This window comes from Eretmochelys imbricata, chromosome 18 (assembly GCF_965152235.1).
Source record: "Eretmochelys imbricata isolate rEreImb1 chromosome 18, rEreImb1.hap1, whole genome shotgun sequence".
Lineage (NCBI taxonomy): Eukaryota > Metazoa > Chordata > Testudines > Cheloniidae > Eretmochelys > Eretmochelys imbricata.
The window spans coordinates 15,296,064-15,310,539 of record NC_135589.1 but is presented as its reverse complement, the minus strand read 5'-3'; the positions used below and the strand labels follow the sequence as shown (position 1 = coordinate 15,310,539).

The following is a 14,476-nucleotide window of genomic DNA, read 5'->3' as shown; positions in this document are numbered from 1 at the left end:
AAGGGACAACGTGGATGCTGTTCCCCTACTGGCCTTCAGCCAGCACTGCTCCAAAGTCTTCCCACTCTGGAGGTCTGGGTTCATCAACTTCGGGCCACCAGTGAAATGAGTTGGGAGGCCTCAACCTGACCCCGATGAGTGGCTGGGCCCAGAGCAGAGCGCTGAAGGTGACGACTGAGGTGCACCGGCAGAGCTGCAGGAGGGGCAGGCCTGGTGTCCCAGAGGTTGCTGGGGATCAGTATGGCGGAGCTGTGGGGGAGCTGCAGGACTGGCCTGGCAGGGCAGGACGGAGGCGCACAGGCAGAGCGGCGTGTGGACTGGAGCAGCAGCTGATGCTGCAGGTGAGGATTGAGGAGAAGCAGCAGGGAAGCACATTCAGCTTTGCTGTAGCCAGCTTTATCCGCCCCTCCCTTTCAGTGGCGCAAGCCCCACTCCTCACTTTCACAGAGGAGTCAGGAAAGAGCAGCCCAGGGACACACTGCTCTGAGCAGCCTAGACACTGCTGACCGCTCCCTGCCTCCAGGCGAGTTTTGGTGAAGCTTGCCCAGTCCAGCTCAGGGACAGACACTGGAGTATGGACTCCCACTGTGGGCCTGTCCCCACGCCTACTGTAGTCAGTGAAAAGACCCCTCCCCGCCCTTGACCTCAGAGGGGTTTGGATCAGGCCCTTAAAATCCAGTCCGGGTCTGTCACCCTCTGTCTGGTGGCCTGTGTTGAGCGGGCTGCTGGTTTCAAACCCATTGGCATCAATTGTCCCCAGACTCGAGAGAAGCACTGGGGGTCGCATGGGCCGAGGACACTGAGCTTCCCTCTCCCACTTAACGGGGATCCCCCAGGCTGGGGCGGGCAGGCCAAGATGTGCAGAAGGCTGTCTCTGGGGCTAAACAGAGGCTGTTGCTGTCCAGGACTGTTGACCCGGCAGCTTTCACTCACTGACCCTAACCGATGAACGCAGGCATCTCCCCCACGCCCTGCCCCAGTGCTGCTCAGAGGGGGCCTGCAGCCGGGATCCCCCTGAAACCTGGCTGAGCAGGGGCTCAGCAAAGAGACACTTTTTCCCAGGTGCCCAGTGCTGAGTTAATGGCAACCGAGGGCCTGACCCCAACAGAGTCCCAGGGCAGCGGCGAGGCAGCTGGGTGCCGTTCCTCAGGAACCGCTCCGTCTCCTCACGCCTCTCTCAAGCCTGGGCCCTTTGAAGTGTGAAATTAAAGCCGTGATAAATCTCCTCGCCCAGGCCCATTAGGTGGTGTCAACTTTCATTACCGCTAGCCACAAAGACGAAGGCGGTGGGTGCCAGGTGCTATTTTCGACACAGCGCCAGCCACCGAAACGAGCTCCGGCAAGCTGCTCTCCCCTCCCACGAGGGCAGGAGAGGAGCCTCCTGACTCCCATCGCGGAGCTATTCGCCTGCCAGGATACAGAGAGCAGAGCAGCCAACTTCCACGCATGGGGGGATTGCGAGGAGACTCGGTGAAGCCTTTAAACTACACCTGCCGTACAACAGCCCAGAGCGTCAGCAGGGGAGGAGGAAGAAGCCCTGCCAAAGAGACCTGTCGGCGACCACAGGGGGGTCACACCTGGGCAGGCCACAGGCGGCTCCAAGAAGCAGATGGAGTAGCTTGTTGTTGTACCTAGGCCCAGCGGGGCAGGTGTGGGGGGACGAGAGAGATAGAGAAGGCATCCACGTTCCAGTCACAAACCATGAGCTCTGGACGTTTGCCTTTGGACCACGCAATATAAACTCCATGTGTGAGGAAGTCCAAGCCCCCCCTCCCCATCCGCCCCCCCTCCCCATTCCTCACACCCTCCTGCCCCCCAGAACCAGAGGGAACGGAGCTTCCTACCCTCCTCACAAGGTCCCATCCTGGAAACCTCAATGGCCTTCTTCTGCTGGCAGGAAGCCACCCGCAGCTCGCACGGGCTGTCGTAGGTGATGCCGTCACTGCCGCACACCTGGGAGAAGGGCTGCCTCTCGCAGTGCGGGCACACGCACTGCCCACCCACGCACCTGCTCCCGAAGGCGCAGACAGCGCTCCCGCACGACTCTGGGGGGGGGAGCAAGGGGAGAACGGGGAGGGAGAGAGAAGCGGCGTGAGATCCAGCAGAAAGCCTCCCCTTGCCATCGTCAGCCCGGGCAGCGTCAGAGGGCCTGGCTGCTGATTGCTTCTTCGATGGCTTAACCCATCCCTGAACGGGCTCAGGACAGAAGAAACTGGCGGGGGGGAGGGGGGGTCCCACGGCAGAGTCCTAAGCACCCACAACTCCCGCTGCAGGTAGCCAGCCCCTGCAGACACTAGGCCAGCGGCGCATTCTGGTTATGAGCACTGAATGACTCTCTCTCGGCACCCGCCGTCCCATACCCACAGCAGGCCGGAGCCCAGCCTTGCAGTGCCCGACGCTGACGGGCCGTCCCAGGCAGCCCTTCCATCTCACTCAGGTTTCCACTCTGAAACGTATCCGTTAGCGCCTGGCCCCCGCGCAGCTGGGAAACGTTAGCCCCAGCTGTAGAGAGAGGCATTATTTGGTCCAGTGTATCATTTGTTCTGATGTAGCATTTCCTATGCACTTTTAGTTCATTTGGAAATTAGCACAGACCATTCGGGCTGGGACAAAGTGTGCAGGGCTGAGGGCGGGGGGGGGAGCGCACGGAAGATCAGATAGGAACTAACCCTTGAGGGGGGAGGAAAAAAGAAAAAACGGGGCATGCTGACCAAACAGGCACTTGGTACAGCTGTGTTTAAAGGCAGCTGTAGGTTCTAGCACGGCTTCCCTGTTCAGCCCCGACGGAGAGCACTCTGCACCTCTACGGCGCCTTCCCTGCCAAGGTTCCAGTTAGTATTTCAATAAGGTTGATTAAGTGTCATGACACCCATGAGGGGAGCTATTACCCTTGTTTCATGGTGGGGGAAACTGAGGCACACCGGGATTGTGGCTGAGCTTTTCAAAGCCGGCTAAGAGATTTGGATGCCCCCTTCCCATTAAGATGGATGGGAAGCATGAATCCATTCATTATTCGAATTTGTATTACCATAACCCCCTAGAAGCCCTCGTCATGGACCACGACAGCCGAGGTGGCTTCGAAAGGCTAAACTTTAGGGTCTTGCCCTAGATCTCACAGGGAACGAGTCAGTGGCAGAGCTGGCGATGATCCCGTTAGAACTGGGCTATGACAAGATGCTCTAGGCTGCTTAGAGCCTTGGTGTCTTCAAAGTCCATCCACCCTGCAGGGTGACACCCATTGAAGAACTTTCAGCTCCTGTTCGAAAATAGGGGGAAAAAACCCTACGGCTGAGATTTCCAAGCCGACCAAGGGATTGAGACAAGTAACTCTCATTCATGGTAATGTGTCTAAATCCCTAATCAACTTTGAAAATCTCAACTGAAGGATTTCAAGTCTGTTTGAGGATGGCTCTCATGAACGAAATAAAGAAACCTCTGTCCAAACTGGGCAGGGAAACGCTGCTAGAACCAACTGGGCTAGACTGACTTCTCTCCTTTGAGTGCTCTATGCCAGCCGAGGACCTGAGCAGGCAAAGATGGCTGTGGCTAGCTTGGTTCTAGCTCGGTTCTAGCTCCAGCACACAGACAGCCTGGGTGTAACAAATCAAGGAAATTCTTGTGATGAAAACCATTCCATCCGCCAGCCTATTGCCTGGTATCTGTCTGCTCCCCCGGGGCCTGCAGACATGATTGCCAACAGTGGCTAGTGATCTTGGATGCCTCCATTTCTGGGTGCTCAAGCTGACGTACCTTAAAGGGGTCTGGTTTTTAGAAAGTGCCTAACATCTGCCTTCTGAAAATTGGGCCTCTTGAAGATGTCTCAAGTTGGCCCCCCCAAAATGGAGGCACCCGAAATCACTGGTCACTGGTGAAAATTAAGTTATTTTCTTCCTTGGATCAAAACCTTTTTCGATTTTATTCCTTTCCCCAGGGGAGGGTGGAACTGAAGTAACACGAAGGGTTAAGAAAGGAATGTGGAGGCAAGAGGGAAGGACAGGTGCCCCTGCAAACTCACTGCAGTCTCCTTGCGCGGCCACCTGGATGTTGGTCTGCTGCGTGCATGCCCGGACGTGGAGCTCGCACTCACTGCCGTAGGTGTTCCCGTCCGTGCCGCAGACCGGCTGGGAGGAGGAGACGCATTCTGTTGGGCACACGCACCTGCCCGTCTCCGCCTCGCAGATGGCCCCAAACTGACACTTGCTGCAACGGTCTGCAGGAATCAAAAGAGAAAGGGAAAAGAAACCCAGAGAGAAAGTCAAGTCACTAAGCACTGGCATGGAGACCAAGGCCCCTGCAGAATAACCCAGGGGCTCATTATCCCAAAGGCATGCCGTGTCAGCACTCCAGGCAAGGAGGGGTCAACAGCGCTGTACTCCTTCACTGCCACGTGAAATGGCGAGAGGACAGCTAGAACAGGCAGATTAGCCTGGAGAGAGGGTCATAGCTTAAGGACATAGCGGCTTTGTCTGTGCGGAGCACTGCCCAACAATCGCCCTCCATTGCTCGAGCATGGCTACAGCACAGAGCCTGCTCCTTGTTACCATCACAGCATCTAGAACTGCTCCGACAGCCTGATCCCAAACCCACTGAGGCTAACGGGAAAAGCCCACTGACTCCAATGGGCATTGGATCGGGCCCAGAGATTGGAACTGAAATCAGACCCAGGCAAAGCGCCACCTTGGCTTCAGGTCTCGTTGCACCCTCAGAAACGATCAGTGTTGCAAATGGAGGGCGGAGACATTGTGCTGGAGGGAGAGGAGAAAAAAAAAAGGCCCCAATCCTCAGCTGGGATAAATGAGTGCAGCTCCCCTACTGTCCCACGCATAGGACTTCATAAGAAGTATTGTATATCCCTATAGCAATTTGCAACTCAAAGCACTTTACAAGCTAGCAAGACCCACAGAGAAACACAGCCACCTCTGGGGTGGAACACAGCAGCTTTTTAACAGTGCACAGCAACACTCTGGGTCAGATTCAGGCAGCAAGTCCAAGGGGAATTCAGGCAGAAGAGTAAAATTAACCCCAGAGTAGGAGGTGGCCATGGCAACAGGGTTAGACACTCGAAGTGTTGTGGGGGATCGTCAATGCCCGCGAGGGAACAGGCGAAGAAAAATAATGAAAAGATAAATGGGCGGATTCCCCATCTGGTGTAAATCGGTGTTGCTCCATGGCAATTTACACCAGTGGAGGATCTGGCCCATTGTTCCAAGTATTTCTCAATGTTCTGCGGGGACATCGTTAACCCTTTAACTGCCACAGCCAAAATCAACAGACCAGGTGTGTCTAGACCCTGTGCGCTCACTGTACAGCCGATCGCCGTGTCTGCAGCACTCACCTGCTTCTGTGGGAGTGGAGGGTGGGGAAGGACCCTTCGCCGCCGAGACACTCCAGAGACAGGAGCGTGATAGAGAGTCTCTCCCATGAGGCCAGCGTGCACATGATTGAACAGCTCCACGGGCCAACATTGAACACGAGAGGGGCGCTGGAGGGGAGGGGGCTGAATGTCCCGAGAATCATGTGAGCGCCAGAGATAGCTGCATGAGTAACCTTGTCAGCAGCATCCCTCAACGGCTGCCTCGGACCCCAAGCTCTGCCTCCACTCTAGACTCCGGGGGCCACGGGGGGACTGAACGGGGGAGGCAGCTGTCTCTGAACCCAGTGTCAAGGCAACAGTCAAATGCCATCCAACCCCCCCACCCTGGCCCCCCAGACACTCACAGGGAGTGAGTATGTGGGGGGTGGGGAGAGGAAGGAACGGGGTGGGCAGAGAGGCTTAGCCGTAAAACCCATCAGGGCCAGGGGTAATTGGGATGAAATGTTACCGGAGTTGTATGCCATTACAGCTCTAAACAGGGCTGGAGCGAGTGCAGGGCTGAGTGCAGTTACAAAGGCTGATAAATTAGTCCCGGTATCAGCAGCCACAGAGAGACAAGGGCTACAACCCAGGCAGCTTGCAAATCTCCTGGGGGCGATGTCTGCAGGGGCAGGGGGCGGCTGGGCAGGGCTGTGGAAATGAGGGGGAGGGGAGGTTTTATCTTAAGCTCTGGATCCCAGGTGCTTCTGGAGCCACTTACTCCCAGAGGAAGGTGGGGCCCGCACTGCCCGGTGGGGCATTCCCACCTTCCCAGCCCACTCCAATCCTGTGCCCTGCCGTTTGCAGAAGCTAACAAGGGGCGTGTCATTTAACCAAACCACTCGTCAGCCCCACCCGCACCCCACACACCCCCCCATTGAGAAAAGCAGGGCTGGTCTGCTCTCAAGAGCTTGATTGATACAGACGGGGCGAGCACTCTACCCCATGGGGCTGGGGGGACTGCGGGGGTTGAGCCCCATTTTCTGGGAACGTACAGATCAGAACCCCCTGGAGTGGTGTGAAAAAGAGATCACCCCACAAAAGCCACCGCAGCCCCAGGGAGGCAAAGAACAGCCCGCAGCCAGTCTCGGCAGCCTTTCCCTGCAGCCGGGCCAGCAGTTCTTGCTTTGAGCCTGAAGCCAGCGAGTCATGGCTGCCACTTGGCAGGCCTTGTCCCAATGCAGGCGCCACACATCCCTGGCCTCAGGCCGCAGCGTGGTGTGTTGCGGGCCCCAAGGATTATTTTGGGTACCACCGAGTTCCTGCAGGACAGGCTCAGAGGGCCCGGACTCGACCCTGCAAATGCGGGGCCATCATGGAGGTCGGGCAGCAGGAGACGACGGGGGCTGCATGTGGGGCAGCTGCTGGAGGCTGCAACGCAGGCTGGATTCACAGGATGAAAAGACTCTTGGTGAGTCAAGTTCTGGCTTCAGGCAGAGACCAGCCAACCTCGCAGGCTGCGGGATTCCCACCGGACACCCAGTGCTGGGGGCCGAGTCTTGGGGTCTGGGTACCATCAAACTCAAAGGAAAACCCATTAACAGGAGCCACTGACTCCCAGGGATGGAGCACCTCTAAAACATGGCTGCGGATCCCAAGGTCCCAGCTTAGCCCCATCCGTAGCAACGCCAAGGAGAAGACGGCACGAAGCCCGGGCAATTGCCCCCACTACTCTAGCAGCAGCTCCAAGTGTGGAGGAGAAGAGCAAAGTCTCAAGGCCAGGCCTGGGAATTCCATGGGAACAGGGAGTTGCTTTGCGGGATGGTGGCCCATGTGTCACAGAAGGCTCTAAACTCACGTCCAAGTGCAACGAACCCCTCTCAAGGCGCGGGCAGCACCATGACCTGCCGAGCCCCCTTCTCCTCGTTTATTAGGATGTCCCCGGGACTGGCTGTGTTTGTAATTCCCAGCGACACGTCATCTCCGTATACACTGTCTGTATGACGCACGTCCCTCCCCAGCGCACGCAGTCCTGGCACTGCGGGTGAGCCCAGAGCCAGTCAGCACCTCCGCTCTCATGGCCCCTGCGCATTCAGTGACTCACCGGCTAACTTCCTCTTTCAGAGGAGCATCCCCTCCCTCCCTGCATTCAATTCACCAGGAATTTGGCTCGAGGAATATTTTTCTCATTTTACTTTCGTGCAGCAGCTGTTGCTTTGGATGTGGGGAAGAAAGATGCAAAAAAAAGCCCAAACCCATGACTGGTTAGCATAAGCTATTGGCTGGGATGTTTCTATCTATAGCCTGTCATTTTCAGCCCACTGGTGGGTTTCAGAAGTGGGTAGAGAGGCAGTTGAAGGCAGGATCTATGGGCGTGAGGGAAATATCTTCCTGAGTCCCAGGAAGTCAGGGTCTGTTTATGCCCTAAAGCAGGGGTGTTGATATCCCTTTTACATGACAATCATCTCTCAGGTAACTGCAGATATTAATGCACCTATCGATGCCTAATCTGCTTCTGAAGCCTCCGGAACTCATTGCTATCCTGTAGCAGGGAGTTCCATGAGTGAACTGTGCACTGTGCAAACACATCCCTCTTTTCTAAGCATTATATTTCCTTTCATCATAGTAAGTGTCCCTCCTGCATAACGCAGAGCTACAACATGATCCTATAAACAGAAACTAAAAAGTCAGCCTGAACTTTGGCTGCGGCACTCTGCATACCCGCTAGCCCCACCCCCACAGGTCACGGAGTATATAGCTGGGCATTAGCTCACGATAACGCCTGGAGCATACAGACTGCAAGCAGGATGACCCTAGTGTGTCATAAACACAGTTGGCTAAATCCTGCCTAAGCAACCTCCCTGACTTCAGTAGGGTGGCAGGGTTGGAACAGGGAGCAGATCACGGCTAAGGGACATAGAGCGCTAGGATTAAGGGACAGCCATCCCTGTTTTTTTCTTGTGGTGCATTCCAAAAGGTGCAGGAAAGGCCTTTATGAGCCCTTCTGCCATGTGGCTTTGTGGGATGCAGCAGGTGGACGGAGTGACAGCGATCAATTATTCCTCCCAAGGCAGAGAAATGCCCTTTGATTGGATAAGGGGTGTAAGCAGGGGTGGAGGAGCAAGTGAGATGGATAGTTTCTCTCTAATGGGGGCAGAGGGGATGTATTTAGTAATTAAATCTGGACACCCCCCATGCTATCTCCAAAAGAGAGACAAAGGAGGAGCAAGCTGCTCAGATAGCTTCTCCCGCATCTCAACCCCAGCCACTCCTGGGCAGCTCTCCCACTGTTCAAACTCTTGCAGCAGCCAATTGTCCTGCATCAGACTGGTAAAGGAACCAGGGCGGGCTTTGCACAGGGAAGCCATTTACGTGTGTATTTCCCCTAAGTGCCCCCCCCCCATATTTCTGTAGGGAGAAAGGGAAAACCACCACCCACATTGGTTCCTTTCCCCCAATCAACCCCTTCTGCCGAGACTTTGTTATTTTTAAGCCATTGGAAGGTGAAGGAATAACCTTCCCGAGCAGCCGGAAGCAGTGAACTGCATCATTCTCTCTGCTTGCCGGGGGGGGGGGGGGTGGCCTGCTGATTTCACTGTGGTCTGAGTGGGCAGTGGATGATGTAAGCCGGTGCTTGCCTGGCAAGGAGAACAGGGAATGGCAAGCCACAGAGAGATACACGCAGACACATGCCCCAAACCAGAGAGACGTTTCTGGGGTGAGAAATGGATCATTTCCGCACAAAGCACGCCGCAGAGGCAGCGCTGGGGGCTTATGCTGCACAGAGATTTCATTCAACCTGGATACAGTTTGATGCTCAAGGAACTGTAGCTGCTTTGATTAACAGCCACCTGCTCTGCAGCCAATTCCACATCTTTCCCACGCACCTCAGTGCAACACCTTTCAATTCAGTTCGACTCGCAAGCCACCCAAGAGGGGGAAACTGAGACCCAGGGGAAGCAAAGCGGCAAAATCAGGAACAGAACCCAGGAGTCCTGACTCCTAATGCTTATTCTACCTGTAGGCAATGCTCCCATTGACTCACTCTTTCCAAGGGCAACCTCCCGTGTTCAGCCTATCCCCACCCAGCTCAGTCCACCACTAGCAGCCCCTCTGCACTTTCTACAGTAGGGAGGCACTATACCTGGATCACAGGGAAAGCTTCAGTGCTTTAAGGAACAATCTGAACACTTTGTTTCATCCCCATGAAGGGCAGGAGATTCCATCCCACGGGGACGAGGGTAACCTCTCTAATCAGCAATATAACTTGCTGAAAAAGTCTTGGACCAAAGGGAAGCAAGGTGTTCCTTAGGATCCAGAGTGGTTTAGTGGTGAGAGTGCTGGGCTGGGAGTTCGGACTCCTGGGTTCCATCCCCAGCTCTGCCCGTGACTCACTGCACGAACCTGGGCAAGTCACAGTCCTGCGCTCTGCCTCAGTTTCCCTTCTGTAAAACAAGGAGGCTCCTGCTACTTCGCTGTGGGGGTTGGGAAGCTAAGGGCACTCTGTGTCTGCAAAGCATGTTGCAAGCTCCAGATGCAGGGGGTTAGAGAAATGCCCAGGAGTCTCTCTTCACTGGACCCCTTTGTTCCTATAGGTTACTGTGGTGCCATCCCATGGGGTCAGCAGTCACGTCACCTAACACCTCACCCCACGCCAGCTAGAGCTACAGACTCCAAAAGCAACCAGCGTGGTGGGGCTGCAGTCTATCCGCAGGCCTGCTTGGAAGGGGCAGCCACCGGGCCCCTCCCTTTGCCACCATGGCCGGCGAAAAGGGCAGATTCTGGTGGGATGCCATTCAGGTCCTGTGGCCCGGTGGAGCAGAAAGTCCCATTGCCTGCCGGGGTGGTGTGGGATGAGAAGGGGCTGCCCTGCAGCAGATCAAGGACTTGGGGGTGGAGGAGACACGCTGGGGCTGGGTGGAAAAGTCTGCCTGACTTGGGTGGGGAGCATATGGGGGGAAGGGGGTACTTGCTCTGTGTCTCCATTACCCGCCCCGCCAGCTAGTTCTGAGCCCTCCCGGCTTCGTGGTTCTCCTTCCACGGAGCCCCGCCCCACTCACCGCAAGGCCCTTTGTGCTTCACTTTGATCTCCTTCCGGAGGACGCAGGCCATGGCGTCCAGCTCGCAAGGGTTGCCGTAGGTGCGGTTGTCGCTGCCGCAGACGGGGTCGTAGCGGCTAAGGCACACCTGCTGGCATTCGCACACCGCCTCCCGGTTCTTCACCACGCAGGTGGCCCCGAAGGTGCACGCCACGCTCAGGCACGGGCTGGGCATGCCCAGGTCTGCGTGGGGGCAGGAGAGAGAAAGCCACACATCAGCCATTCCCCCTGCCGTGGCAACTCCCCATCCAGCAGGGAGCGGGCGGGCAAAGAACAATGCCTGGGTGCCGGCCCCCGCCAGGACCGCGCTGCCCCTGGGCGGAGGAAGTTATGATGGTGTCACAAACACACGGTGCCCCTGCCACCCCCCTCGAGACCACATGCCACCCTGGCGGTCCAGGTCTGGTGCCTGTCCCATAGAGCAGCAGAAGATCCTCCTCCCAGGACGGGGCCCTGGTCGACCTCAACTCTCCCTCTGTTATCGCCACTGTGCAGATCACAACAAGACAGGGGGACGGGGACCCCAGATGCTGAGAGGGACCATAACAGTCTGAAAGTCAGGGCGGAGCAAAATCCATCCTGCTAAACGCCTTATACCTTCAAGTGAAACCCATCCCTCGCACCAGCGCACACACACACACACACAGAGCCCATCCCTCGCACCAGCGCACACACACACACACAGAGCCCATCCCTCGCACCAGCGCACACACACACACACACAGAGCCCATCCCTCGCACCAGCGCACACACACACACACACACAGAGCCCATCCCTCGCACCAGCGCACACACACACACACACACAGAGCCCATCCCTCGCACCAGCGCGCACACACACACCCAACTCTTACACCAGCGCACACACACACAGAGCCCATCCCTCGCACCAGCGCGCACACACACACACACAGAGCCCATCCCTCGCACCAGCGCACACACACACACCCAACTCTTACACCAGCACACACACACACAGAGCCCATCCCTCGCACCAGCGCGCACACACACACCCAACTCTTACACCAGCGCACACACACACAGAGCCCATCCCTCGCACCAGCGCGCACACACACACACACAGAGCCCATCCCTCGCACCAGCGCACACACACACACACACAGAGCCCATCCCTCGCACCAGCGCGCACATACACACACACAGAGCCCATCCCTCGCACCAGCGCACACACACACACACACAGAGCCCATCCCTCGCACCAGCGCACGCACACACACACACAGAGCCCATCCCTCGCACCAGCGCACGCACACACACACACACAGAGCCCATCCCTCGCACCAGCGCGCACACACACACACACAGAGCCCATCCCTCGCACCAGCGCACACACACACACACACAGAGCCCATCCCTCGCACCAGCGCGCACACACACGCACACAGAGCCCATCCCTTGCACCAGCGCGCACACACACACACACAGAGCCCATCCCTCGCACCAGCGCGCACACACACACACACAGAGCCCATCCCTTGCACCAGCGCACACACACACACACACAGAGCCCATCCCTCGCACCAGCGCGCGCACACACACACACACAGAGCCCATCCCTTGCACCAGCGCACACACACACACAGAGCCCATCCCTCGCACCAGCGCACACACACACACACACAGAGCCCATCCCTTGCACCAGCGCACACACACACACACACACACACAGAGCCCATCCCTTGCACCAGCGCGCACATACACACACACCCAACTCTTACACCAGCGCGCACACACACACACACAGAGCCCATCCCTTGCACCAGCGCACACACACACACACACACACACAGAGCCCATCCCTTGCACCAGCGCGCACATACACACACACCCAACTCTTACACCAGCGCGCACACACACACACACAGAGCCCATCCCTTGCACCAGCGCACACACACACACACAGAGCCCATCCCTCGCACCAGCGCGCACACACACACACACAGAGCCCATCCCTCGCACCAGCGCGCACACACACACACACAGAGCCCATCCCTCGCACCAGCGCGCACACACACACACACAGAGCCCATCCCTCGCACCAGCGCACACACACACACACACAGAGCCCATCCCTCGCACCAGCGCGCACACACACACACACAGAGCCCATCCCTCGCACCAGCGCACACACACACACACACAGAGCCCATCCCTCGCACCAGCGCGCACACACACACACACAGAGCCCATCCCTCGCACCAGCGCGCACACACACACACACAGAGCCCATCCCTTGCACCAGCGCACACACACACACACACAGAGCCCATCCCTCGCACCAGCGCGCGCACACACACACACAGAGCCCATCCCTCGCACCAGCGCGTGCACACACACACACACAGAGCCCATCCCTTGCACCAGCGCACACACACACACACACAGAGCCCATCCCTCGCACCAGCGCACACACACACACACACAGAGCCCATCCCTCGCACCAGCGCGCGCACACACACACACACAGAGCCCATCCCTCGCACCAGCGCACACACACACACACACAGAGCCCATCCCTCGCACCAGCGCGCGCACACACACACACACAGAGCCCATCCCTTGCACCAGCGCGCACATACACACACACCCAACTCTTACACCAGCGTGCACACACACACACAGAGCCCATCCCTCGCACCAGCGCGCACACACACACACAGAGCCCATCCCTTGCACCAGCGCGCACACACACACCCCCAACTCTTACACCAGCGTGCACACACACACACAGAGCCCATCCCTTGCACCAGCGTGCGCACACACACACACAGAGCCCATCCCTCGCACCAGCGCGCACATACACACACACAGAGCCCATCCCTCGCACCAGCGCACACACACACACACACAGAGCCCATCCCTCGCACCAGCGCGCACATACACACACACCCAACTCTTACACCAGCGCGCACACACACACACAGAGCCCATCCCTTGCACCAGCGTGCACACACACACACACACACCCAACTCTTACACCAGCACACACACACACACACGCACACGCACACACAGAGCCCATCCCTCGCACCAGCGTGCGCACACACATACACACACACCCCAACTCTTACACCAGCACACACACAGAGCCCATCCCTTGCACCAGCGTGCACACACACACCCCAACTCTTACACCAGTACACACACACACAGAGCCCATCCCTCGCACCAGCATATACACACACTCCCCAACCCTTGCACCAGTACACACACACACAGCCCATCCTCCACACCAACACACAGATATACCCACTATCCCTCACGCCAAAACACACACGCAGACACACACCCCCCCCCTCACACCAACACACACACACACGCACGCCCTCCCTCACACAAACATACACACACACAGAGCCCATCCCTCGCACCAACACCATCCCCCCAGTGACTGTATGCAGAGAGATCTAGCTTGCGATGGCTCCGATACCTGCACTGGGCTCTGATACACTGTGCTCCATCCTCTTCCCATCTACTTCTTATTCTCACCCGCTTCCTTTCATTAGGACAGGGATGTGGTGGGAACTGGGGAGAGAGGATCACCCTCACTCCTCCCTGTACAGGTCGTTGCAGAGCTGCACTAGCCCAGGTTAAAATGCCAGAAACACGTGCAGCAGGGGGCCTGGGGCGGGCCAAACCGACTCACCCTAGTGGGCACCGAGGCTTCCCTGGAGCATTGTTAGCCAATGCAAAGCGTGAAGGGCATCCCTCCAGACTCTGCCCAATGAGCAGGGCAGGAGGAGAGGCCAGTACATCTCTCGCCAGTCTGCGGGATTTCCAGGCAGCTGCGTGTCGTGCTGCGAGTGGAGATGGGGTGCCGAGCCCATTCAGATGCAGAGCGCACCGAGCCCGACTATTCTTTCACCTGTGCCGTCCCTGCACCAGGGTAACTCACTGGCTCCGGTGGAGTGACTCCTGGTTTGCACCAGTGACAGAGGCAAATCGGGCCCAGCATCCCTGTTCCACTGCAGACAGCACGGTCGCCTGCCCCCGGGACTTTTCTATTTAGATTTTTGTCAAGGGAAGATCTGCGATGCAGAAATCCAAAATCGTAACCCCATGG

At 57.4% G+C, this 14,476-nt stretch overlaps 1 protein-coding gene across 1 annotated transcript in view; it reads right to left on the bottom strand.

The window, feature by feature from the left end:
- AGRN (agrin) overlaps positions 1 to 14,476 on the bottom strand; it is a 221,439-nt gene that overhangs the window by 42,852 nt on the left and 164,111 nt on the right. The window contains exons 9-11 of the mRNA XM_077837287.1: positions 10,354 to 10,575; positions 4,016 to 4,210; positions 1,845 to 2,045 (exon numbers count right to left, since the gene is read on the bottom strand). Of these exons, the coding sequence (XP_077693413.1) occupies positions 1,845 to 2,045; positions 4,016 to 4,210; positions 10,354 to 10,575 (618 nt within the window). The remainder of the gene's footprint in view (positions 1 to 1,844; positions 2,046 to 4,015; positions 4,211 to 10,353; positions 10,576 to 14,476) is intronic.